This window comes from Heloderma suspectum, chromosome 5 (genome assembly GCF_057233095.1).
Source record: "Heloderma suspectum isolate Gila_16-S chromosome 5, 16-S_ref, whole genome shotgun sequence".
Classification (NCBI taxonomy): Eukaryota; Metazoa; Chordata; class Lepidosauria; order Squamata; family Helodermatidae; genus Heloderma; species Heloderma suspectum.
This window is the reverse complement of record NC_139462.1, coordinates 33,816,677-33,840,745: the sequence shown is the minus strand read 5'-3', so window position 1 is coordinate 33,840,745 and position 24,069 is coordinate 33,816,677. Positions and strand designations below refer to the sequence as shown.

The following is a 24,069-nucleotide window of genomic DNA, read 5'->3' as shown; positions in this document are numbered from 1 at the left end:
CTGGATCACAGCAGAGCATAACTTACCCATGCTTGACCCCAAACCATATTGTTCAACATATGACAATTGGGTGGCTTCCCCACACTCCCCACGTTTTCTACTTTAGCTGCAGAGTTATGTTCTTTGTACACAAATCCCATCAGCACAATTCTAGCAGAGAAACAGCCCTTGCCTTATGCTGCCTGAGGCCAGCCTGGATGAACTCCCACAATAAGAACACATGCTGGGCAATCTGTTCTTCCCTTTTCTCCTTCTGTGACTAAAAAATGAGTATATACATCCTGGCTGCACAGTCGTAAGAAGCTCAGAAGGGGAAGTATTTCTTTGATACTGCTCCACTCATGGGGCACTCTGGGCAGTATCCAATGGTACTCCTACATAGAGTAGGCCCAAGTGAATGGGCCTAATCTAAGTAGGACTACCATTGGATAGTGCCCTCCAATTCCCGCACATACTATGGGCACAGTCCATCAAATGTTTAAGCCCTATTGACTCCAATGGGAAAAGTATGAGCACATGCTTAATTTTCCCACTGAACCCAATGGGACTTTAAAGTGCTTAACTTTGGCTGGATTTGGCCCATGATTTTTATTTTTAAAAGGAATAAATTTTTGAAAGCAATATCCAATTATGTTATGTAATGTCAGGGGTGTACAAAACAGGTTTCTTTATTTTTATGGCGACTGCTGCCATCCGTCACGTTGGCACTGCACATTCAGGGCACCCAATCTGCAAAAGTGAATATACAGTTGTTGCAAAGTGCATTCACATAACTGCTGCATGCATCACATGTGAATTATTATCCAGAATTGTTTATCTTCCCCATTCAAAAAGCACAGACGGCAATATAAACTATTGCAGAACTGAATTGTTCTTCTACTCCACACGCACAATTCAAGTTATTTCACATAGCTTGGGTAAGTGTCATTGCTGTTGTTTTTCCTTATATCTACAATTATTATATTTGCAAACCTGCTGCCTCTTCAGACATTTATCTGCAAGTTCTATCTACAACAATGAATATGCCCCCCGCCTCCCTTTTAGGAAAATCAAGGCTGTTCATAGCATCTCAAAAGACAGCAGGTGTCCTTACCTCTTTCAAAGCAAATTGACAGCACTGTGAGTTCCTAAGGAACTAGTTACACATCTTGTAATTGTAGGTGTCATGTGGAAAAGTAGATACACTTACTGACAATTCTTTAATCATCTTCCACGTTTCCTTTTGGCCATGCTTTTCTGCAAGACGTGCTGGGTTTTCTCCATACTTGTTGGTTATTTTGCAAGCCTGAATGGCCTCAGGACATTGGAGGAGTAGAGTAGCAAGCTCCTTGAATCCAAATTTAGCTGCACAGTGGAGAAGAGTAGGAAGCTCTTCCAAGTGTGAGTCTGTATTGGAAAACAAACACACACACATAGACACACACATTTTTTTTAAAAGTCTATGGGTTATATTGCTACATTGAGAGCAGGGGGAAGGTAGTGTATAAGTCAGAATGGACACCTTGAGGCCCTCCAGATGTTTTGGCATACAACTCCCATCATCTCTCATTATTGACTATGCTGGCTAAGGCTCATGGGAGTTGTAGGCCAAAACATCTTGACGGCCACAAGTTGCTCAGCCCTGGTAAAAATGATATATTGAACACTGACCTCAGGAGACCTGAGTTCTAATGTTCACTCCATCATGAAGCCCACTGGGTAATGTTAGATCCATCGTTCACTCCCTGCCTCACAGCTTTGTTGTGAGGGTAAGAAGGGAAAATCTCATGTATGCCTCACCCAGCTCTTTGGAAGACGTAAATGTAATAGTTACAGTTCAGTCAGAAATTTCAGATTTCTGTCTGTTTCCAGGTTAGCCATTTCCTTTCTTTTTATCAATTACCCTACACACACCTGTCTCACTTCCTTCACAGCATACAGCTTCTCCCAAGTCCTGATATTAAGTGTTATGAAGTTTCTTCGTGGTACTTTCTCTGACTAACCTGTTTTTAATCTTCTGCCCATTCCCTTAAGGCACGGATGGGCAACATATGGCCCTCCAGATGTTTTGGCCTACAGCTCCCATCAGCCCTAGCCAGGATAGCCAATGGTGAGGGATGATGGGAATGATAAGCCAAAACATCTGGAGTGCCACAAGTTGCCCACTCATGGTGTAAAACCTAAACCACCTGCAGATCCTTCAGATTACAAAGTCTCAATCCATTCTTCACTCTTCCTTCAGTCTTCTTACCTCTGCACTCCCTATCTCTTAATTCCTACCTTCCTGGGAACTCTTTCTAGTCTTAGACCGTCCCCTGCATGAGATTTTTAATCCCAACAAGCAGACTAACAACTTTTCCTTCTTTCACAGAAGCTGACTGCAAGCTATTATGCAAACTGTCTCAACATTCAGCTCAGCCATGATAGAATACTGATGGATTGGGGGGGGGGGGAATTAACATATACACGCAAATCCTAGAAAACATGGGCTTTAAGATCACAATGTTGGTAGTAACAGAAGAATAGTCCCATCACAGGGAGCCTATTTCCAGATTTATACAAAGCTACATATATGTGCTAACAACTGGTAGATGCCTGTGCAGGATCCCCTTCCTGCAAGATTACATCACTTGTGAACCAGGTGCATCACACAAATTCCCAACTGTGTGGGGCATTCAAGTGTGTGTGTGTGTGTGTGTGTGTGTGTGTGGCGGGGGGAGGATTGGTCATACATAGCCAGTCACGAGACTAGGTATGCTTGAAGGGGTGCAAAATAATCTTTTGTACACATTTGTAACACAAATGAATTGCACTGCAATACTAAATATGACCTTAGAGCATATTAATATTCTTAGAATGCTGCACAGACTAAAGTGCTACAAATGGTGAACAGCATTTAGAATGCTCCTACTGCAGTCTTAGCATTAAAAATCACACCTTAACATATGACCACGGTGGACGAGGCAGGCAAGTCAGGTTGGCTTTGCTGTAGCTTGTGGGGAGAGCAGAAGCTGGAAGCCTAGCTAGCCAACAGGTTCTTCCCAGAATGCTGAATGGCTCATAGAAATCCATTGCCATATTTCAAAATGGGAGTCCTCTGGACCACCTTATCTCCGGCCTCTAGACTTCTTTCTCTGGGCTGAACAGTTTAGAGCTTTATAAGAGCACATTAGTCCAGGTCCTGACCAGACCCACAGCCAGAATGTTTGTGGTGATGTGACCGCATAAGGAGGGGATTCATTTCAGAACAGCAGGAACATAATTATAAGAACATTAGGCAGCCCAATATTTAATTCTATTTTATTTTAGTGAGCAATTGTATAGAATACAGCTTGCATGCTGCTCATTAGACTCCCACAAGTCTAGGGCACTGGAGACATCTTTCAAAATGAAAGCTGAAAGTTAAGGGAGGTGGCCCAAAGGGTGCAGGGTGGCCATATGTCCTCTTTTACACAGGGCAGTCCTCTATTTGAAGGGCTGCCAGAGGACTGTATTTTATTTTAGTTGTTCAGTCGTTCAGTCATGTCTGACTCTTCATGACCCCATGGACCATAGCATGCCAGGCCTTCCTGTCCTGCGCTCTCTCCTGGAGTATGCTCAAGTCCATCTTCATTGCATCGGTGATGCTATCTAGCCATCTCATCCTCTGCCGTCCCCTTCTCCTTTTGCCTTCAATCTTTCCCAGCATCAGGGTCTTTTCCAGGGAGTTTTCTCTTCGCATTAGGTGGCCAAAATATTTGAGCTTCAGCATCTGTCCTTCCAATGAGCACTCAGGGTTGATTTCCTTCAGGATGGACTGATCTGACCTCCTTGCAGTCCAGGGGACTCGTAAGAGTCTTCTCCAGCATCACAGTTAGAAAGCATCGATTCTTCGGCGCTCAGCCTTCCTTATAGTCTAGCTCTCACAGCCACACATTACTACTGGGAAAACCATAGCTTTGATTATATGAACCTTTGTCGGCAAGGTGATGTCTCTGCTTCTTACTATGCTGTCTAGGTTTGCCACAGCTTTCCTCCCACCGAGCAAGCATCTTTTAATTTCATGGCTACAGTCACCGTCTGCGGTGATCTTGGAGCCCAAGAAAATAAAATCTGTCACTGCTTCCATTTCTTCCCCTTCTATATGCCAGGAAGTGATGGGGCCAGATGCCATGACCTTTGTTTTTTTAATGTTGAGTTTCAAACCAGCTTTTGCACTCTCCACTTTCACCCTCAACAAGGGGCTCTTTAGATCCTCTTCACTTTCTGCCATTAGGGTGGTATCATCTGCGTATCTGAGGTTGTTGATAATTCTCCTGGCAATCTTAATTCCGACCTGTGATTCATCCAACCCGGCGTTCCTCATGATGTACTGTGCATATAAATTAAATAAGCAGGGCAACAATATGCAGCCTTGTCGTAGTCCTTTCCCAATTTTGAACCAATCGGTTGTTCCATGTCTGGTTCTTACTGTTGCTTCTTGACCCTCGTACAGGTTTCTCAGGAGACAGGTAAGGTGGTCTGGTACTCCCATCTCTTTCAGAATTTGCCACAGTTTGTTGTGATCCACACAATCAAAGGCTTTAGCATAGTCAATGAAGCAGGAATAGACGTTTTTCTGGAATTCTCTTGCTTTCTCCATGATCCAGCGAATGTTGGCGATTTGATCTCTAGTTCCTCTGCCTCTTCGAAACCCCGCTTGTACTTCCGGCAGTTCTCAGTTCACATACTGCTGAAGCGTAGCTTGTAGGATTTTGAGCATCACCTTGCTGACATGTGAAATGAGTGCAATTGTACGGTAGTTTGAACACTCTTTGGCACTGCCCTTCTTTGGAATTGGAATGTAAACTGACCTTTTCCAGTCTTGTGGCCATTGCTGAGTGTTCCAAATTTGTTGGCATATTAAGTGCAGCACTTTAACAGCATCATCTTTTAGGATCTTAAATAGCTCAGCTGAAATACTGTCATCTCTGCTAGCTTTGTTGTTACTAATGCTTCCTAAGGCCCACTTGACTTCACTCTCTAGGATGTCTGGCTCAAGTTCAGTGACCGCACTATCATAGCTATCAGGGACATTCAGATCTTTCCTGTATAGTTCTTCTGTGTATTGTTTCCACCTCTTCTTAATCTCATCTGCTTCTGTTAGGTCCCTGCCTTCTTTGTCCTTTATCATGCCCGTCTTTGCACAAAACATTGCCTTGAGATCTCCGATTTTCTTGAAGAGATCTCTAGTCTTTCCCATTCTATTGTTTTCCTCGATTTCTTTGCATTGTTCATTTAAGAAGGCCTTCATGTCTCTCCTTGCTATTCTCTGGAAATCTGCATTCAGTTGGGTATATCTTCCCCTTTCTCCCTTGCTTTTCGCTTCCCTTCTTTCCTCAGCTACTTGTAAAGCCTCATCAGACAGTAGGGGTGCATGAAAGCCACTTACCTGGTCTCGCAGCTTGCTTCGCGGTGGGGGGGAGGTGCTTCGCTGCTCCCCCCGAAGTTCAGGCCGGGGTGGGAGGCTTCCCGCCTCGCCCGGCCGAACCTCAGGCCGGGGGGGGAGGCTTCCCGCCTCGCCCGGCCGAAATTCAGGCCGGGGAGGAGGCGCCTCGCCTCGCCCGGCTGCGAAATAAAAAGTTAAAAAAAAAACACGCCCCCATGATAGGCTACGTGACGATTAACGTAGCCTATCATGGCTAGATCTGCAAAGTCAGCCGTGATAGGCTACGTTAATCATCACGTAGCCTATCATGGGTGACTTAAAAAAAAAAAAAAAGCGCATACGCAAATGGCGGCCCCCATAGGGAGCCGCCATTCGCGTTCCTTATTTGGTCGCTGTAGTCTACGTAAAGGTTTACGTAGACTACGGCGAAAATAAGGGCAACGCAAATAGCGTTGCCCTTATTTTTGCCATAGTCTACGTAATCTTTACGTAGACTACAGCGACCAAATAAGGAACGTGAATGGCGGCTCCCTATGAGGGCCGCCATTATCCGTACGCAGGTTTTTTTGTTTTTTTTTTTACTTTTACTGGAATGGTGGCGCCCTCTGCCCCTGTCGAAGACCTGATGGACCGCCGCCGGGACCTACTGCCGGGAAGGACATTCGGGAAAGGTAAGTCCCGTCCCGGGGGGGGGGTGCAGGGTGCGGGGGGGTGAGGAGAATTTCTCCCCAAAACTACTTCTGGGGGCTGAACACATTGGCACTCGGCCCCCCGAAGTTTCGGGGAGAAATTTTCCCCCATCCCTATCAGACAGCCACTTTGCTTTCTTGCATTTCTTTTTCTTTGGGATGGATTTCGTTGCTGCCTCCTGAACAATGTTACGGACCTCCGTCCTTAGTTCCTCAGGCACTCTGTCTATCAGGTCTAAGCCCTTTAATCTATTCCTCACCTCCACTGTATATTCATAAGGGATATGATTTAGGTCATACCTGAATGGTTTAGTGGTTTTCCCTACGTTCTTCAATTTATGCCAAAATGTTGAAATAAGAAGCTCATGATCTGAGCCACAGTCAGCTCCAGGTCTTGTTTTTACTGACTGTATAGAGCTTCTCCATCTTTGGCTGCAAAGTACATAATCAATCTGATTTTGATACCCCATCTGGTGATGTCCATGTGGAGAGTCGCCTCTTGTGCTGTTGGAAAAGAGTGTTTGCTATGATCACCATGTTCTCTTGGCAAAACTCTATTAGCCTTTGTCCTGCTTCATTTTGTACACCAAGGCCATGCTTGCCTGTTATCCCGGTGATTTCTTGACTTCCTACTTTAGCATTCCAATCCCCTATGATGAAGAGGACATCTTTTTTGGGTGTTAGTTCTAGAAGGTGTTGTATGTCTTCATAGAACCGATCAACCCCAGCTTCTTCAGCATCAGTGGTTGGGGCATAGACTTGAATTACTGTGATGCTGAATGGTTTGCCTTGGATTCGTACTGAGATCATTTTATCATTTTTGAGATTGTACCCCAGTACTGCTTTTCCCACCCTTTTGTTGACTATGAGTGCTACTCCATTTCTTCTAAGGGATTCTTGCCCACAATAGTAGATATGATGGTCACCTGAATTAAATTCGCCCATGCTTGTCCATTTCAGTTCGCTGATTCCCAAGATGTCGATGTTCAATCTTGCCATCTCATGTTTGATCACCTCCAGCTTACCTTGATTCACTGATCTTACATTCCAGGTTCCTAAACAATATTGTTCTTTACAGCATTGGACTTTCTTTTCACCACCAGACACATCCACAGCTGAGTGTCCCTTCGGCTTTGGCTCAGCCGCTTCACTCTTTCTGGTGCTACTTGGAAATGCCCTCTGCTCTTCCCCAGTAGTATATTGGACACCTTCCGACCTGAGGAGCTCATCTTCCGGCGTCATCTCTTTTAGCCTTGTGATACGTTCCATGGGGTTTTCTTGGCAAGAATACTGGAGTGGGTTGCCATTTCCTTCTCCAGTGGACCACATTTTGTCAGAACTCTCCACCATGACCTGTCCGTCTTGGGTGGCCCTGCATGGCATAACTTATGGCTTCACTGAGTTACGCAAGCCCCTTCGCCACAACAAGGCAGTGATCCATGAAGGGGGCTTTATTTTAGAGGCACCGTCTATTTGAAGGGCTGTCCAATCAAGCCTGGTATAAAGAACCATCAGAAGGAAGACCAGAAGGGGCCTTGAAGTTGCCCATCAGTGCTTAGCACCAGGGCAGCAGGATGAGCAGGTACACAGCTCACCTGGTCACAGTAGTCTGCATTATGGTGAGATGTATTGTGTTTACATTTAAAACATGGTAATTATTTCCATATTAGCATATATACATATAAAGTAACGCATGCCAATTTGGTGCAAATCAGTGTCCTCTTTTGCCCTCTTGTTTTGGCAATGTGTTTCATCTTTTTTGACAATGCATAAGTGGCCACCCTAGATTTGGGTGAGGTTTCTTAATAGAGCATTATCCCCGAAAGCATTCCAAGGCACTGATGCCTCGTGATGGCAGACTGATGTCATTCCCCATTAAAAGCAATTGGGGAACCAAACTGCACAGCAGAGAGAAACAAAGCCAGGCCTAGTGTCCAGGTGGATAGCCAGGCTACGCTGTGTTATCATTCATTTAACATGCTGTTAGCACGCCTTTCAAATTAGCAATCATTTCTTTATAGGTACTGTTTTGTACAGGGGATAGGATTTCATAAAAGTTAATGCAGCTAATAAGTAATAAGTAGTGGGGATTCTACCATTAAAACAAAATAAACAGAAAGACAGTTCCACAGTGTAAGCAAGCCTGATATACATTTGTTATCCATGCGCTTTAAATGCACATTTGCCCTTTGTTGTCTAGTTAAGCAGAACATTCTAGTGGGGATACCCTCTAGTAATTGGACATATAACGAACTCCTTTCGATGGCACAGAATTACACTGCAGCTAAAATGTGTGAAGAATATTGGTTTGCTAAGCATCTGGGCCATTTAGGATTGCTGTAATAGTCATTGTACATTTGGGGATGAGGTTGTTAAGTAATGTTGTGAAATAGCAGGTCAAGAGCCTATATTGTCCCTTTTATTCGTCACTTGGGATGCTTATGAAGAAGGTAACCTGAAATCAATTGTTTGTTACACAGCACTTCTTGTTAGCAGCTGGAGCAGTGTCAGTGGAGAAAATGCAGCGTTCTGGCTCAGCATCATTAGGAAGACACATTTTTAAAGACAAGGGATAGTTTGCACAATGCAATCACAATAGCATGGAAGGATTGAAGTGAGAAATGTTAAGTTTTGTTCATTTCTAAAACTTCTACATTTCTAAGGCTTTATTCACACTGAGCTTCTGTCCTGTGATTGAGAGTGCTCCTTCACAGAAGTTTGCAGGCAATTTACATGACGCCATGAACCTCCAAGGGATCTCCTGCACTAAATGCCCTTTGTTCAGTTTTTAAATAGATCGTAGATAATGAGCTATCAAATTACCCTGTTGTGTTCTGCTTGAGTTCCCTCCGTGAAAAGAGGAAAAGCGCCAAGAAGAGGAGCGAGATCAATGAAAGATAATGGAAGACTCAGATTTGGGGAGAAGGAGGGGGCAAGGGGAATGGAAAAAGAAAGCGGCGGGAAAGGGAGTCGTTGTGATCCCACATTTAAAATGTAAGCAGAAAGTCCCATTTTAAATGCAGGATTTTAGGCTGGTGTAGAGATGCCCTAAATCCCAGTCCAAACTGGGTGCCTGACATAAATGTGCAATTTAAAATACAAGCATGATCCCATTTTTTTAAAAAAAACACACACACCATTGAGTAAACCTGCTACTCAAGAGACAAGAGAAGAATCAAACCCAGTTGCCAGCTCATAAAATAAAGACTGAAGTACTACTCAGATGTCATGTGTGGAGGGGAGCCGCAGAATCAAGTGCGCTGTCCCCATTTCTGATCTCCTCAAATTCATCAGCTTTTAACAGCATTGAACATATACATGTGCAACTATAGTGCACTGGGCTCCTTCTGGATGAGCGGGAACCCTGGATTCTTATGTGAAAGCCACTGGAATATTGAGAAAATGGAATTTGATTTCAGTTGCTGGTGAAAAGCATACAGGGAAGGAGCCGCCTGTAGAAAAGCCCTGCTGCCGGTGCTTCCAGAACGTACTGACCTAAAAGATGGAAAATACATCTGGGCTTCACCCATGGATCTTTAAGATCTTTGGGTATTAATAAATAATGCAACTTGACAAGTCTCTGGTTTGTATTTAGCAGACTAGTGACACAGAATAAGGCATATCTCTGGGAGCACCTTCTCGCATATGTGTGATTGAGTGATTGATTTGATCACCATCAGTGTGCATGATGTTTTGTAGTGTACAAGAGGACAGGTCCCTGCCTTGGGGAATTACAGTCTATTCGACACAGGGGCAAGGATGCATTGGGATATAAAAGCAGAGGGATAAAGGGGGCCAGACCCAGTATCCCCATACATGAAAATAAACCATGCAGGAATCACATCCCATCATCAAAATGAATGGGGAAGCTACTCATTTGGGGGAAGGGGAAGTGAGCTATCTGGTTGCATCAAATTTGTTGATGAGGGCACTGATGTATACCTACAATCAAGGATTGCATAAGAAAACAAGGCAAAGACATGGGGGGCACAATTCAGGTGCAGTTAAGCACTTTTCAGTCCCATTGCTTTCAATGGCAGAGATTTAAGTACTTGCTTAATACTCCCCTTGAAATCGTATGTGTTTAAATCTGGCTGGATACTCCCAATGGTATATGCATGGCAAACCTCACTATATCACTTCAGTGCCCAAAGTATACAGATTTTTCAAGACAAGATTTCCCAGTTTTCAAAAACCTCTCTTTTCTTTATCAATTCAGAACGAACACATGTATTTTACTTATTAAGCAGAATGTGCATTTTCTTGCTATTATCACTTAGTGAATGGACAGCCTTCATTATCCCCCTTATTCAAAGCCCATTGTAATTACAGATAATTACTACTTTTGACCTTGTAAACCCACATCATCAGTATCTGCAGAGAGAATCTGAACGCATGTACAGCAATTATCGCAACAAAAACAGAGTTCACCGCAGCAGGAGGTGCTTACAAGCTGCAATCCTTTAGAATCCAGATGATCTGGGTAAGAAGAAGCTAGCAAGGAACATCTAACTGTGGTGTGTCAGAGAATCCAATACTTTTCTTACCTTTTCCAGTCCTGTTCCCTTTACACCTCACAGAAAATGTTTACTGGGGCCAGAGAGAAGCTGCCTCTCTGTATCTTTGGTTAATTGCAGCACAGATGAAATGAACCTGCAGCCATAAATCCTTCTCAGAATTCTCTGCTGCTGAATCTGACATTGAATTTCCAGTATCAAATATTCAAAGTTGGTGTTTGACGTGCACTGACATTGGATGGTATATGCTTAGATATATCAGCAATTGTCACAACTGTATGGGAAGTGTATGGAAGAAAGGCTCCCACTGCAGAGCTCTACTTGTGAGGTGTCAGTGGTGAGAACAGATTTACCCTTACTAGGGCAATGGCCTCCAGACACTGTCCACTGTGAAACCGAACGTGCAGTGAACTCTACAGTGCTTCTTATATGTGGGAGAGTTGAAAACAAGGAGCGTAATCCATTTCCCCCATATAGCTCTAAGGCAAAGTTAGGCATCCTGGAACCCTTCAGATATTTTGAACTACAATTCCCATAATTCCTGACCATTGGCCATGCTGGCTGAAGTTTATGGGAGTTGTAGTCCAAAACATATGGAGGGTACCAGGTTGCCTACCTACCTGTACTTTAAAGTGTGATGGAACAGATGAAAATCTTTTGCCTTCCTCCCTCTGCTTGGTCAGATGTTGGCTGGGACCATCACACCTGGCCATTATTTTCAGTGGGGTGCACAAGTGCTGCTTCTAATCATCCTGTTTCTCCCCAAAGGCCACATATGAAGGCCGCTCATGGTCAAGAACACCAAAAAAAAAAGGACAGATTTTCTTAGCTCCTTATAAGGCAGTTCCTTGTAAGGGAGCTCCTTATACGCTTTACCTTATGGCTCCTTATAAGGTAGCTCCTTATAAGCTTTGAATACTGACAATCATTTTCCGACTCATTAGGAACCATCATATATTTCCTGTATTTAACAAGTGAGACTTGCAACAAAACATGGCATTGTGGGGTGCTCCTGCTCGGGATTAAAAGCAACCAGCAGTCATGCCCTTATCCCAAATCTCTGTTCCATTCTCCACTCCACACCCTATTTTCTGTGTTTTCTCCAACAGCCACTCAGTGTTCTACAGCCAATGAGCATGCTTAGTCCACACCCCCTTAGATATTTTATTAAATGTTTTCTGCTTCTGCAAACCCTGGGGGGCCCAGGCCTGCTAATATTTCCCTCTTGGGTATGGATGGTGCTGTTTTGGCTACACAAGGGCTGGTACTGAAGAGAATGAGTTCACTATTGGTATATATGATTAATGGCCAACCTATGACCTCTTTGGGTAACCAAACAATATAAAGAAAAATAAACAGTATGTACCATTCCGCTGCTGGGGATGATCCATGACGTCATTTTGGAAACGACTGCAATCATAAGAAATGACTGGACTTTTCAATAAGAATGTGAGAATGCTATCCACTTCCTCTGCTGGTGAAAACTTGGAAGCCTGTGCAAGGGGGGAGAACAAATAAGAGTAACTGGAGGACATGCACATCCATATCGTCATCCCAAACCAATAAACACAATGCAAACTTGTTTGGGGGGATTTTGCATCACTGAAATTGGAAATAGTCCATGCCTCCATTCACTTTTAAGTTGTTTTTATTTATGCAGAAATTTCTATCCAGCCCTTCCAGTGCTCAAGCACCACTCAGAGTGGCTCACAACAATTTAAAATCACAATACAATATAGCACCATACAGTCAGTAACACTGCAATGAAATATAGAGAGAATATTGGCTCCTAGGAACATAGGAAGCTGCCTTATACCAAGTCAGACGGCTGGTCCATCTAGCTCAGTATTATCTGTAGTGACTGTCAGTGGATCTCCAGAGTTTCAAACAAGGTTCTTTCTCAGCCCCTACCTGGAGATGCCTGGGACTGAATGGGAGACCTTTTGCATGCTACTCCTCTTCTCCTTAGGTGCCATGGAACTGGGATAATGTACTTTTCCAGGATTCCTGGGTTTTCCCTTAGTGTGTACGTCAAGGGCCCTCAAAATTATGGGTTGGATGCAGATTTAGCCAAAAGTAAGGTAGACCTACTGAACTCATTGGGGTTTACATTAGTCATGACTAAATCTGGATACAGTCCAATGTCTCCCAGGGCTCTTTGTACCTGGGATACTGCTGTCTATGCTGACAATAGTGTCCCAGACCCAATGATCACTGGGATATGCAGTTTACAATCTGAGCTTGAGAAAATCTTTGAGGGGAAATTCTGCTTGAGTTATAATGCAGCCAAATATTATAAACTAGACATAGAAAGCTGCTAACTTAGTCTGTTTGTCCATATAGTCCAGTATTGTTTGCGCTTAATGGCAGTGGCTTTCTGGAGTCTCAGGTATAGGATTCTGACATTACTTGCCACTCAGTCCTATTAACTGGAGTTGAAAATGATAGTCTCTGGGACCTTCTTCATGGAACCACGTGCTCTATTGAGCTATGGTTCCTTCCCAACTCTGTACTCTGAGTCAAGTAAGTACAATTTGGCAGCATCTCTAGCTCATATTTTTTCAGCTTTAGAATTCTTCTCAAATTCATAGAAAGTTCATCTCTGGTCTCTTAATTATTAATACAACAAAGAGGCGAGTACACTCTGGAAGTTCCATCTTGCTTTCACTTTATAGCAATATTCTTTTAACAGAACAATACTGTCCTTAAGAGTGTGTGTTTGAAAGGAATTTACTACTGCCCTTAACCAAGTGCTAATAATGTAATGCATCATTTTTTATTAATCCTTTTGTTATGAGTGTAATGCCTTAGGCGGCAGACATGGTAAATTTGTCACAGGAAAATGAGACTGTCTGAATTACAAATACCACTATTATTTTTGTTCTTGCTTTGCAATTACGATATAGACATGTCAAGTGCACTCAGACCGGCCACTGTGAAACAAATGATATTCCAGGTCTTTTCCTCTCCTACAATAGATGTTCTTTTCCCATTATATGACATCGACATCGACAGCCTTTGCACTGCAGAGGCTTTTGTTTGGTGTGGTTACAGCCTTGAAATATAGAAGAAGACATTTGAATGGAAATACAGAATCCTCTTAAAAGATCAAACAGCTGCAATACACACACACACACACACACACACACACACACATTCAACCCCTCAAGTGAATGCTTTTCAGTGAAAATCTTAATTGATTAATGTGATTGATTGCTCCTTGAATTTACTTGTGGATTCTTGAACATTGGGACTGCCTGCTGAGAATGGATTGTCTGTCAATTGTGATAACATTGGTATATGCAATCTGGGTACATTTCCTTATTCATTTACTGAGAATGAGCCAAATATTTTTAAGAATCTGATTAACACATCAGATCCATGCATCCATGGTCTCCTTAGTTCTCAGTTGCACAAACAGGGTGTTCATAAAAAAAAGAATCAGCCATCCTAATGATGGTGTCAAGGGTAGGGATGGTAGCACCTGGTGAGGGCCCACACCCCAACAGGGGCCCACTGACAAGAGCTCCCTGGACTTGCTCCTTCTTTTCATCATTGCAAACTGCTGGTTCCTCTTCACCATTGCAAATTGTCTCTTGCTCTGGCCCAGACAACAGTGGTGGCAAGAGAGAGAGAAACAGTAGATGCCATGGTCTGCATGCTCACTGGCTGTCTGCCTGCCAAGCAAGCAAGTGGTAGCAAGGATGGGAAAGAGGAGGAGGAGCAAGAGCAGATGGTGACCATAGTGACTCACGGAAAGAGGGGGTCCATTGAGGGTGTCTTGCCCAAGGGCCCCCAGAAACCTGGATCTGGCACTGGGCCAGTTCCATCTTGTTCTGTTTTTTTCTCTACGTCTCTCATAGGCCTCATGGTGTACACGTGTTTGGACAATTATGTTAAGATATGAAATTATTTGTCTGTGGTGTTTACACAAGGAAACCTAGTATCATTAAATAGTCAGAAACTATATCTTAAGACATCAAAGTATTTATTTTCGTGAGCCAATCATTAATTGAATGTTTAGTGAGCAAGCAAAGCAAGAAGCATCTTAAGATGCCACATGTATCAGATCCACAGCAAAGAATCATATTCTGAATTTGGTCAGATCTGAATGATATTGACCAAGAGCAAAATGATAAAAAAAAAAGTGATGAAAGAAATACTGATGAGAGAAAAAATACAGCATACTTGACAACCATAAGCCATGTGGGCACTGAGCTATGACTGTGCTGATCCCTTCCAGACCAAATGACAGACTGGTAGGATGAATGTGAGTAGCACAGCCCTAAATAGGAACTGTAGTTAAAGCTGAAGAATATAAGAACAGAAGAAGAGTTCTGGTAGATCAGAACAAAGACCTGTCCAGTCTAGCACCCTATTTCCCACAGCGACCAACCAGATGCCTCTGGGAAGCCCCAAAGCTGGACGTTCTGGCAATGGTCCTCTCCTGCTGTTGCTCCCCAGCAAGTGACATTCAGAGGCATCACTTTCTGGAAACAGCACATATATTACCATAGAGCCATCACAGTTAGTAGCCATTGATAGTCCTCTCTTCATGAATTTGTCTAGACCCCTTTTAAAGCAGTCTAGGTTATTGGCCATCACCCATCATATGATAGCAAATCCCATAGTTTAGCTATGTGCTGTTTGTAGAAGGACTTTTTTTTTTGTTTCCTGAATCTCCCACCATTCAGCTCCATTGGTTGACCCTGGTTTCTGGTATTAGGAGAGACGAAGACAAACTTCTCCCTCTCCATTTTTCCTAAATCATGTATAATTATAGACATGTCTAACATGTCCTCCCTTACTCACCTTTTCTTTAAGCCATGTGTGGGGAACCTCTTTCACCCCGAGGGCCAAATTCCATTTCAGAGCAACTCTCAGGGGGCCACATTCCAGTGGTGGGCAGATTGGCTGAAGGCAAACAGGGTGGGAATAAAGGCAAAAGGGGAGGGGCCAAAAATACCAAAGCATTGTAGCTTAAAGCTCTTACTGCCATTAACTATGCTTCAGGAGAGGCATTTCAACCTTTTAGAACAGGGGGAAAAGTGCACAAAGCCAGGAAAACACAAAACAATTGGTGGTTGGGGAAAGGGGGCATGACAATCTGGGGAACCCCAGAGGGCCAAATTAGGACCTCAGGAGGGCTGGATTTGACCCCCAGCTCTGAGGTTCCCCACCCATGCTCTAACTAATCTAGAGAGACCCAAATGTTGTAATCTACTCATGGGGGAGTTGCTCTAGCTCCCTGATAATGGTTGTTGACCCTTTCTGCTCTACAACACACAGTAGGCAATACAGTACAGTATTGCACATAGTATTCTAAGTGTGGCTGCACCATACATTTGTATAACGACATTACAGTATTGGCAATTTTATTTTTGAATCCTTTCCTAATGATCCCCAACATGTAATTTGCCTTTTTCACAGCCAGTGCACACTAGGCTGATGTTTTCATTGAGGTATCCACCACAACCCCAAGCTTTCTTTTCTGGTTGATCACCGTTAGTGTACATGTGGCTTGCCCTAACATGCATCACTTTACATTGACTTACATTGAGCCACATTTGCTATTTTAATGCCCCTTTACTCTGTTTGGAGATATCCTTTTGGAACCCTTTACAACCCCCTTGTTGATTTTATTACGCCAAATAATTTGGTGTTACTCTCAGTCTTGCCTATCTCACTGCTCACCCCTGACTCCAGATCATGTATGAACAAGTTGAAAAGCATTGGTCCCAATACAGATCCTTGGGGGACATTCCTTTATCCCTCTATTGTGAGAACTATCATCCAGAACTGTCTTTTGTCATCTAGTGGTTCAGCCACCTCTTTAGACAGTTTCCTTCTTCTTATGTATTTAAATCATTTTTATTGTTCATCTTAATGCTTTTAGCAAAATGCTCCTCAAATTCTTCTTCTTTTTTGCATTCCCTGTTGTCTGTTGACATTTTTCCCTTTGTCCAAAGTTTGTTTTTCTTTGTGTTTTCTTCATTGGACTTTTAGTGAGAAATACTGGGCCATTTTCTGAATGAAGCCTTCTTGCCTCCAATAGCTTCCTAGACTTTGCTTATACTGGTGTCCTCTTGGACTTGATGCTAATTTCCTGACCTGTGGTATATATTCTAGCTGAGCTTCTATTATTGTGAATAACACCCAGGTGTTCTGGAAATTTAAGCTTCTTGACTTTCCTTGTCAACTTTCTTTTTACCAGTGCCATCAATTTCTTATAAGTTTTTTTTCTTTTGAAGTCAAATGCATCTATTTTGAACTTCCTTAGCAATTGTCCACCTACATTTGACAGCACATGTGCTAACTCACTGTTTCTAATCACTTTAACATCATTTATGTTTTGCACCAGGCCCTGGGTGCCACTTAGGATTAACTGCACGGTCACCTCTCCTGTGGTCAGTTCTGTGACCAACTGTTCTAGGGCACAGTCATTTACAGGATCTAGAAACTTTTATCTCTTTGTTATGACCAGAACATGCATCTATCCAATCTATGTGAGGGTAACTGAAGTCACCCATTAGTACAAAATTTTTCCTTTGGATTGCTCCCTGTTTTCATTCTTCATCTCAAGATCACCCTGAGCCCAAGGAAGTGATAGCATGTCCCCAGTACTAAATTACTTTGGGGGGCTGTTATTGTGGCCCACAACAATTCTGGGGTAGAGTCTGACCTTTTAAAATGTTCTGGTTTGTTTGACTCTTTGTCCTCATAGATGTACCAAGCAACACTGCCCCAGTATGCCCTTCTCCTTCGTTCTTATAGAGTTTGTATCCAGAGATAATCATATCCCACTGGTTCTTTCTGCTCCACCAGGTTTCTGTTGTGCCCTCTTGTGTCTCCATTCTCCTTTAAAATCAAGTACTTCAACTCTCCCATCATGGATTGGAGGCTTCAAGAATTACTTTACAAACACCTATATATAGTATCTGTCTCCAAATGTCTCTAGTGTGTACATTTTCCTCTGCAGCCCTTTGGCTGCTTTCATACGCTATCATGTCCCACTGCATGCTCATTGCCTAGTTCCACCATGTCTCCAGTTGCACTATCAAAAACATTTTCACCCTCACCCCTTAGGAAGATTCATGATGAACTGGATGCTTCCCAGTGCCTATCAACTTTCCCCCAGGGGTCAGTTTAAAAGCTGCTGTTCCAACTTCTTGGTATCAGGCACTTGCAGTCTGGTTGGTTCCATTTCAGTTCAAGTGGAACTCATCCCTTTTGTGCAGGGCTGACTTATCCCAAAACATCCCCCAGTGCCTAACAAATCCAACCCCCTCCTCCCAGCACCACACCCTTATCCATGGATTGAGATCCTTCAGATCTACCGAACTGGTCCTCCACGTAAGTGATAAACTTCTGGACTGGGAGCAGGGAGAAATAAGAAAAATCCCCAGGGATCTCTGTGAAAACCATCCCCACACTGCAATTAGCAATAAGCTAAAAGATCCCACTGGTGCCAATGGAGGTCTAGTTTTCCTATCACTAAGTGCAGTGCCTGACAGCAGGGGGCAATTTTCATGGTGATTGTGGTAGGGGAGGGAAGAGAAGGGCAAAACATCCCCTGCATTTAGCATTATGAGTACTTAGGCCTTTAGCCACATAGCTCACTGGGTGATTTTGAGCCAGTCACCCTCTCTCAGCCTAACCTATTAAACAGTGTTGTTATGAGGATAAAATGGTGTGTGTGTGTGTGTACCCACTGAATCCTGCCTTGAGCTCCTGGAAAGGCAAGGCAGGGTAGCAATGTAATAAACAAACAAATGAACAGGTCTCTCGGCCTCCACTCATTGCAGAAGAATATTTCTCATTTCTGCTGTTTCTATTGAGGCTGTGATTTATATCCATTCTTAAAATGGTGGTTTCTTGTACATTTCCTTTGGAGCTGAGTCAGGAGGAATGCAACTTTCATGCACATTTAGGCGACAGGACAGACAGCAATGAATAGTAACGAAGCAATGAGGACATATTTTTACTTGCTGAAATGTCACACCTAGTCCTGTTATCAGCTGGTTACAGGGGAAGGGCTGTAGTTCAGTGGTTAAGCACATGCTTTGCATGCAGAAGGTCCCTGCCATTTCCGTGTCAAGCTGGGAAAGTCCTCTGTCTGAAAACCTGGGAGAGTATCTGCCAGTCAGAGTTAGAGATGTCCATTGCCAGGAAATCTGGCCCTTTTCCAGCTCGCTGGATTTCCACAGCACCCCCAACCCGGCTTGCATTTGTGAGCTGAGCTGCAGGTTTTTCCCGAAATCTGGGAACGTTTTATGTGTTTTTTTATTTGCATAAATACTGATTTGTGCAAATGGTAGCCTCAAGTCACATAACTTATGCAAATTTCAGCTGCAATTTGCGTAATTTACACAAACGGTCGTAATTTTCATAATTTGCACAAATTGTGCCTGAAATTTGTGCAAATTGCAGCCACAATTAACGCAAATTTCTATTTATGCAATGTTTAAAAAAAGGGAAATCCGCAAATTGGCCCAACTCAATGCAGATTGAGTTGGGCCAACTAGTGGGTAACGAGTCGAAGTCTGGGGGGCTGAGCTGATGAAAGCTTGAAAGAGCTCCACACCCTGGATGGATTCCTCCAACATCCCTAGTCAGAGTAGACATTACTGAGCTAGCTAGACCAATGGTCTGACGTGGTAAAAGGAAGCTATTTATGTTCCATGTCTCTGTGGTAACATATTGATCTATTCCTCATTGTTATTATTATTCTATCAACATACAGCATTTGTAACACGGTGCCCATTCTCTTATCTCATTGGCACATCTCTTCCCCACTCCCCGTTGTATTAACTTAATGTAGAGATCAGCTTACCTGACAAGCAAAGGCTATTGGATCAGCCACTTTCTGAAGCAATCGGTCAATCTCCCCTACTGTTGTGTAATATTCAATCTGTGTTGTAGCTTTAATGACTCCCTCACAGAAGACATTCACATTGACAAAGCCAGCAGGAAAATCTTATAAGACAAATTAAAAAGCAAAGAGGAGGAAAAAAACACACACAGAGAGGAGAGAGAAGAACCTTCATCAATACCTTCCCACCCATCAGATCCTATACATAAGATTCACATTCAGGAGACACTTCAGTTATTCAAATTATCATAAACTCTGCCTTCACTGTGTTATATACCAATAATAAAAAGGGGGAACTTAATACAATATCTTCTTTCTAGTGGTTTTGTGTATCTAATAGCTTCATTTTTAGCTGTACTTATGTGTCTGGTACAACAACACCTGCTTTGCTTGGAACATTAATCTCATAATGTTGGAAGCATGCACTAAATTTTCATATTCTGATCATGTAATATTTTGGAAGTGGAAAGTCTCCAAGCAAGTCACTTTTACTATATTGATCGAAGTGGAATATGTAAATTGGTAAATGTGTAGACTTTTACTAAACTTAGGCTGCAGTGCTATTCACAGCTACCTGGGAGCTCAGTGGAACTTAATTCTGAGTAGACATGTATAGGACTGCACTGTTAAGTGAAAATGTGTTCTAAAACATAATTATTTTATGTTTTATCAGGGATGCTTTGACTTGGATTCCTGCATTGAGCAGGGGGTTGGACTTCATGGTCTTATAGACCCCTTCCAACCCTACTATTCTATGATTCTATTTTGGGGAGATGCAACTGGACCCATTGAAAGCAGTTCATTCAGTTGACATATTCACTACTGGTCTGAACTCAGTATACCTCTGGAATTTCAGCTTAGTTACTTCTTTTTACTATTTTTACCATTTCTTTTTACCATTACTAACTTGATAAACAGACACTGGAATCGAGAAGAATCAGTAAGCCAGATGGATATGATAGCAAGCCTGGTAGTTGGCTCATGCCTAGTGTCAGTTCCAGGGGTGAGAGAAGCCCTTTTCATATGTTACCCACACACAGAAGGAATGTGCACACTAGGGGCTGGCATGGTGACAGCAGGCTCTGTCTCTGACATCCATGTGTTCCTTGTACTGTTTGAAAATACCCTTGTGCATACATCTGTACATGCAGAATATTGTTCTCCATGCGTTGCTGAACTCTGCTTTTTTCAGGATGGAAAGGAAGGACTGAATGGGGCTTATAACAGGTGTCAGAAGAATCGGGCAAGAGGGTGCAACAGATATTGAAAGGCAGAGAGCCAAAGAAAGCTAATGAGAAGGTCAGTCAAAAAAGACCTAAAGGTGGGGTGCCAATGATACACAAGAAAGCCAAAGCTGTGAGGGATGGGTGAAAAGAACATGCTAGGATGGAACAGAAAAGGATTGAAGTGTGTTGGGGTGGGAGGGACTTATGGAAGTAAAGAATGAAGTTTTGAAAATACAGAGTACACTGGGAAGTACTTATAGGCAGTCCAGTAAACTCTGTGTGTGTGCGTGTGACTTCTGGTGGTGTATTTAGGTAATTTTAAGGTGCTTCCAGACATAGGGGTCCTAGTACTAACAAACAGAAAGCATTGTGCAGGTATTCTGTGTTTTTCACCTTAAGGTTTTTTTTCCCCATGGTAAGAAAAAAGCTGGAGGCAGCTTTGGAGGAGGGTTGTCTCTTCCCCCCGCCCATAAAATTTTGTGATTAGACAGGGCTATGACACAAAAAAGTCTTTTCTGGAAGCACCCCTGGACTCTGTGCTTCATGGTCTTTATCTTCTTGAGATAGAAATGTAAATTACTTCACAAACTTCACAAGGTGATAAACCAACTCTGCCATGTTTCGGGGCCCACATCCCAGACTTCTGTCCTGAAGTCATGCCCTGATGGCACCACTGGGGAATTCTTAACAAAGTAGCAAAGAGAAAACAGAGCGTTCTGTAGGCCTTCATACCTAAAGGCGCCTCATCCAAGACCAATGGGTCCTCACAATCAACACTGATTTAGTCAACGTTGCATGTAACTTGGGATACAGAGAATCCTGGACAAGAATGTTTACTTTCATAACTGAAGTCCAGATTCTGGTAGCAGTTTCAATCTCTTTGTGTAGGGTGGGGGGTAGGGCCCTAATTGTTCAGGAAGGGAAGAGTGACTGGTGCAAAAGAACATAGAGGCTATTAAACATCAAAGGAAGAAAATGGCTGAAGATGTTCGCATAAATAATTAACGAATAGATGACCAGAAAGGGTGTGTGTGTGGTGGTGGGGCCAGCCATGCCATCTCTATGTGAAGCAACAGAACATCTTGTTAATTCATGAAGTAATAAGAGAATATGAGTTTGCACATTTTATAGCAGAAATTGATTGAGAATAGCAACCTGTGACTAATCAATGACATTTTAAAGATGGACACCTGCCACTTCATCATCTAAAAACAACCCAATAAATGCAGTTTCTCATAAGCCAGAAGCTTTTATGCTTGTGTAGTAATAAAGTAGCATCCGGCAGTCAAAACTCATGCATAAGAAATACCTAAAATTTAAGACTGGATTCTGATGGGAACTAAAAAACAACAAGGCAAATTAAGAGAGTTTCATAAGATAAGTGAAGGGAGACAATAACCCACAGGTTATATTTCAATATTCTCCTTCCCACTCTTACCTAAAGCTTTCATATACCTGACCTTCTGATTCCAAATCTCTGGGTGCATCCTAACCCATTCATTTTCTGTTACAAACTCAATCACCACTGAGTCATCAGGGACCTCATCTCTCAAAAGAATGAATATTTCTCCAGGACTCTATAAAGTAAGAATTATATCCAGTTATTCATTCATTCATTGCATTTCTATAATGTATGTATGTATTTATTATATTACATCAGGGGTCCCCAACTTTTTTGGACCTGCGGGCACATTATGGGAATTTGGGAAACTGCTGTGGGTCATTGCTTTGGCAGTGACCTTCCGCATCTATGGGTCTTGGGCTGCATCTTATTCAGCAAAAATGTTTGCTTCATATCTTTTGGACACTGCAACGTCTCTTTAATAAGGGATTGTCTAATTCAGCTAACTGCTGATGGTGCCATACAGCTAATGCTTCTTTTAAGCAGATGTTTTTGCAATGTCCCAAACTTCTTTTTGTGGGGAGGTTATTACACAGAAAAATTTTGTACTGGGACAGTCTTTAATATTCACTGATGGCCACACTCTTATGTGTGGCTTCATGAAAATTAACAAATGGTCAACATAAATGGATTCTCCGTGCCCTTTTGACAGCCAAAAGACTGATATTGCAACATTGAAAGGATAAACACTCACCTCCTATAATGCAATGGATTGAAGAACTTACAAAGTTTTCAGTATTTGAAAGGGTGGCATATAGACACCACCTTCAAATGGATACTTATTTGGATATTTGGTCCACTTTTGTTGAAACCCATGCTAGAAAGTTGAATGCATTTCATACAAATCTATGCCTGTATATTTAAAAAAAGGGGGGGGGAATTCTGGGTGCCCGTAGGTCCCACACTGGGGACCTGTGGGCACCAGGGCACCCATGGGTGCCATGTTGGGGACCCCTGCATTACATCAAAGAATGAAAACGTATAACATGTAAAGTACAGGTTTTCCTGTATGGTGCTTGGAACATTACCAGGAGATGTATTTTATCCTGATACACTACTAAAAAGACTTCATGGCTGCCATGAAATCCATGGAGCTGTCCCACAGATGTCATTGCTTCAACACATGTAGTAGGATGCACTCTTCATTTCATTTGAGTTTCTGGACTGGGTAGGAAGATGCTGATCTGGAAGAGGGGCATTTAACATCTATCCCCTTCTTGGATGACTTCCTATTGGTAGCAAGACTTTCGACACCCTTTTCCTAATGAAAAGGTGATGTAAACAACTATAGGCTGATTGTTACCATCCCTTCCTAGGCAAGGCATTTGAGCAAGTGATTGCTGGCCAACTCCAGTCACTCTTAGAAGAAATTGATTTTTGAGATTCATTTCAATCAGACTTCAGGTCTGGGTTTGGAATGGACAATGCCTTGATTGTCCTGTGGGATGACTGTAGCCAAGACAGGGACAGGAGAAGTGTGGTGCTGTTGATTCTCTTGGACCTATCAGCAGCTTTTGATACTGTCATCCATGGTATCCTTTTGGAGAGGCTGTCTGAATAGAGGGTTGGAAGCAGAGTGTTGAGTAGAGTGCTGCAATGGTTCCTAACTGGATGGTCCATTCTCTATCCCTTGGCAGTTATACTGTGGTGCTCCACAGGGCTTTCTTTCATCCCCTATGCTGTTTAACATCTAATGCCTATGCACAGTAGCAGATTTTTTTTTAAAAACCTAGCCATGATAGGCTACATAAATCTTTACATAGCCTGTCACATCTTTTTTCTTTTTTTTACAAAACTGGAAATGGCAGCGGCGGCAGCTGGTCGGAAGACCAGCCGCCGCCGCCGCTGCAGGAGCCGCCTCCGCCCCGAAGATCCGCCCCAGGTAAGTATCGTCCCGGGGGGGGGGGATCCACGGGGTGGCGGGGGGGTGGCAGGCCGTTCTGCCATGGAATTCGGGGGGCCGAATGCACTGGCATT

General features: G+C 43.0%; 1 protein-coding gene across 2 annotated transcripts in view; it reads right to left on the bottom strand.

Annotated features, from left to right (window-relative positions):
• Positions 1 to 24,069, bottom strand: part of BANK1 (B cell scaffold protein with ankyrin repeats 1) — a 277,427-nt gene that overhangs the window by 152,425 nt on the left and 100,933 nt on the right. For both annotated transcript variants that reach the window (XM_084855721.1, XM_084855720.1), the window contains exons 4-7: positions 22,129 to 22,267; positions 19,426 to 19,568; positions 11,959 to 12,085; positions 1,190 to 1,386 (exon numbers count right to left, since the gene is read on the bottom strand). In XM_084855721.1, the coding sequence (XP_084711847.1) occupies positions 1,190 to 1,386; positions 11,959 to 12,085; positions 19,426 to 19,568; positions 22,129 to 22,267 (606 nt within the window). The remainder of the gene's footprint in view (positions 1 to 1,189; positions 1,387 to 11,958; positions 12,086 to 19,425; positions 19,569 to 22,128; positions 22,268 to 24,069) is intronic.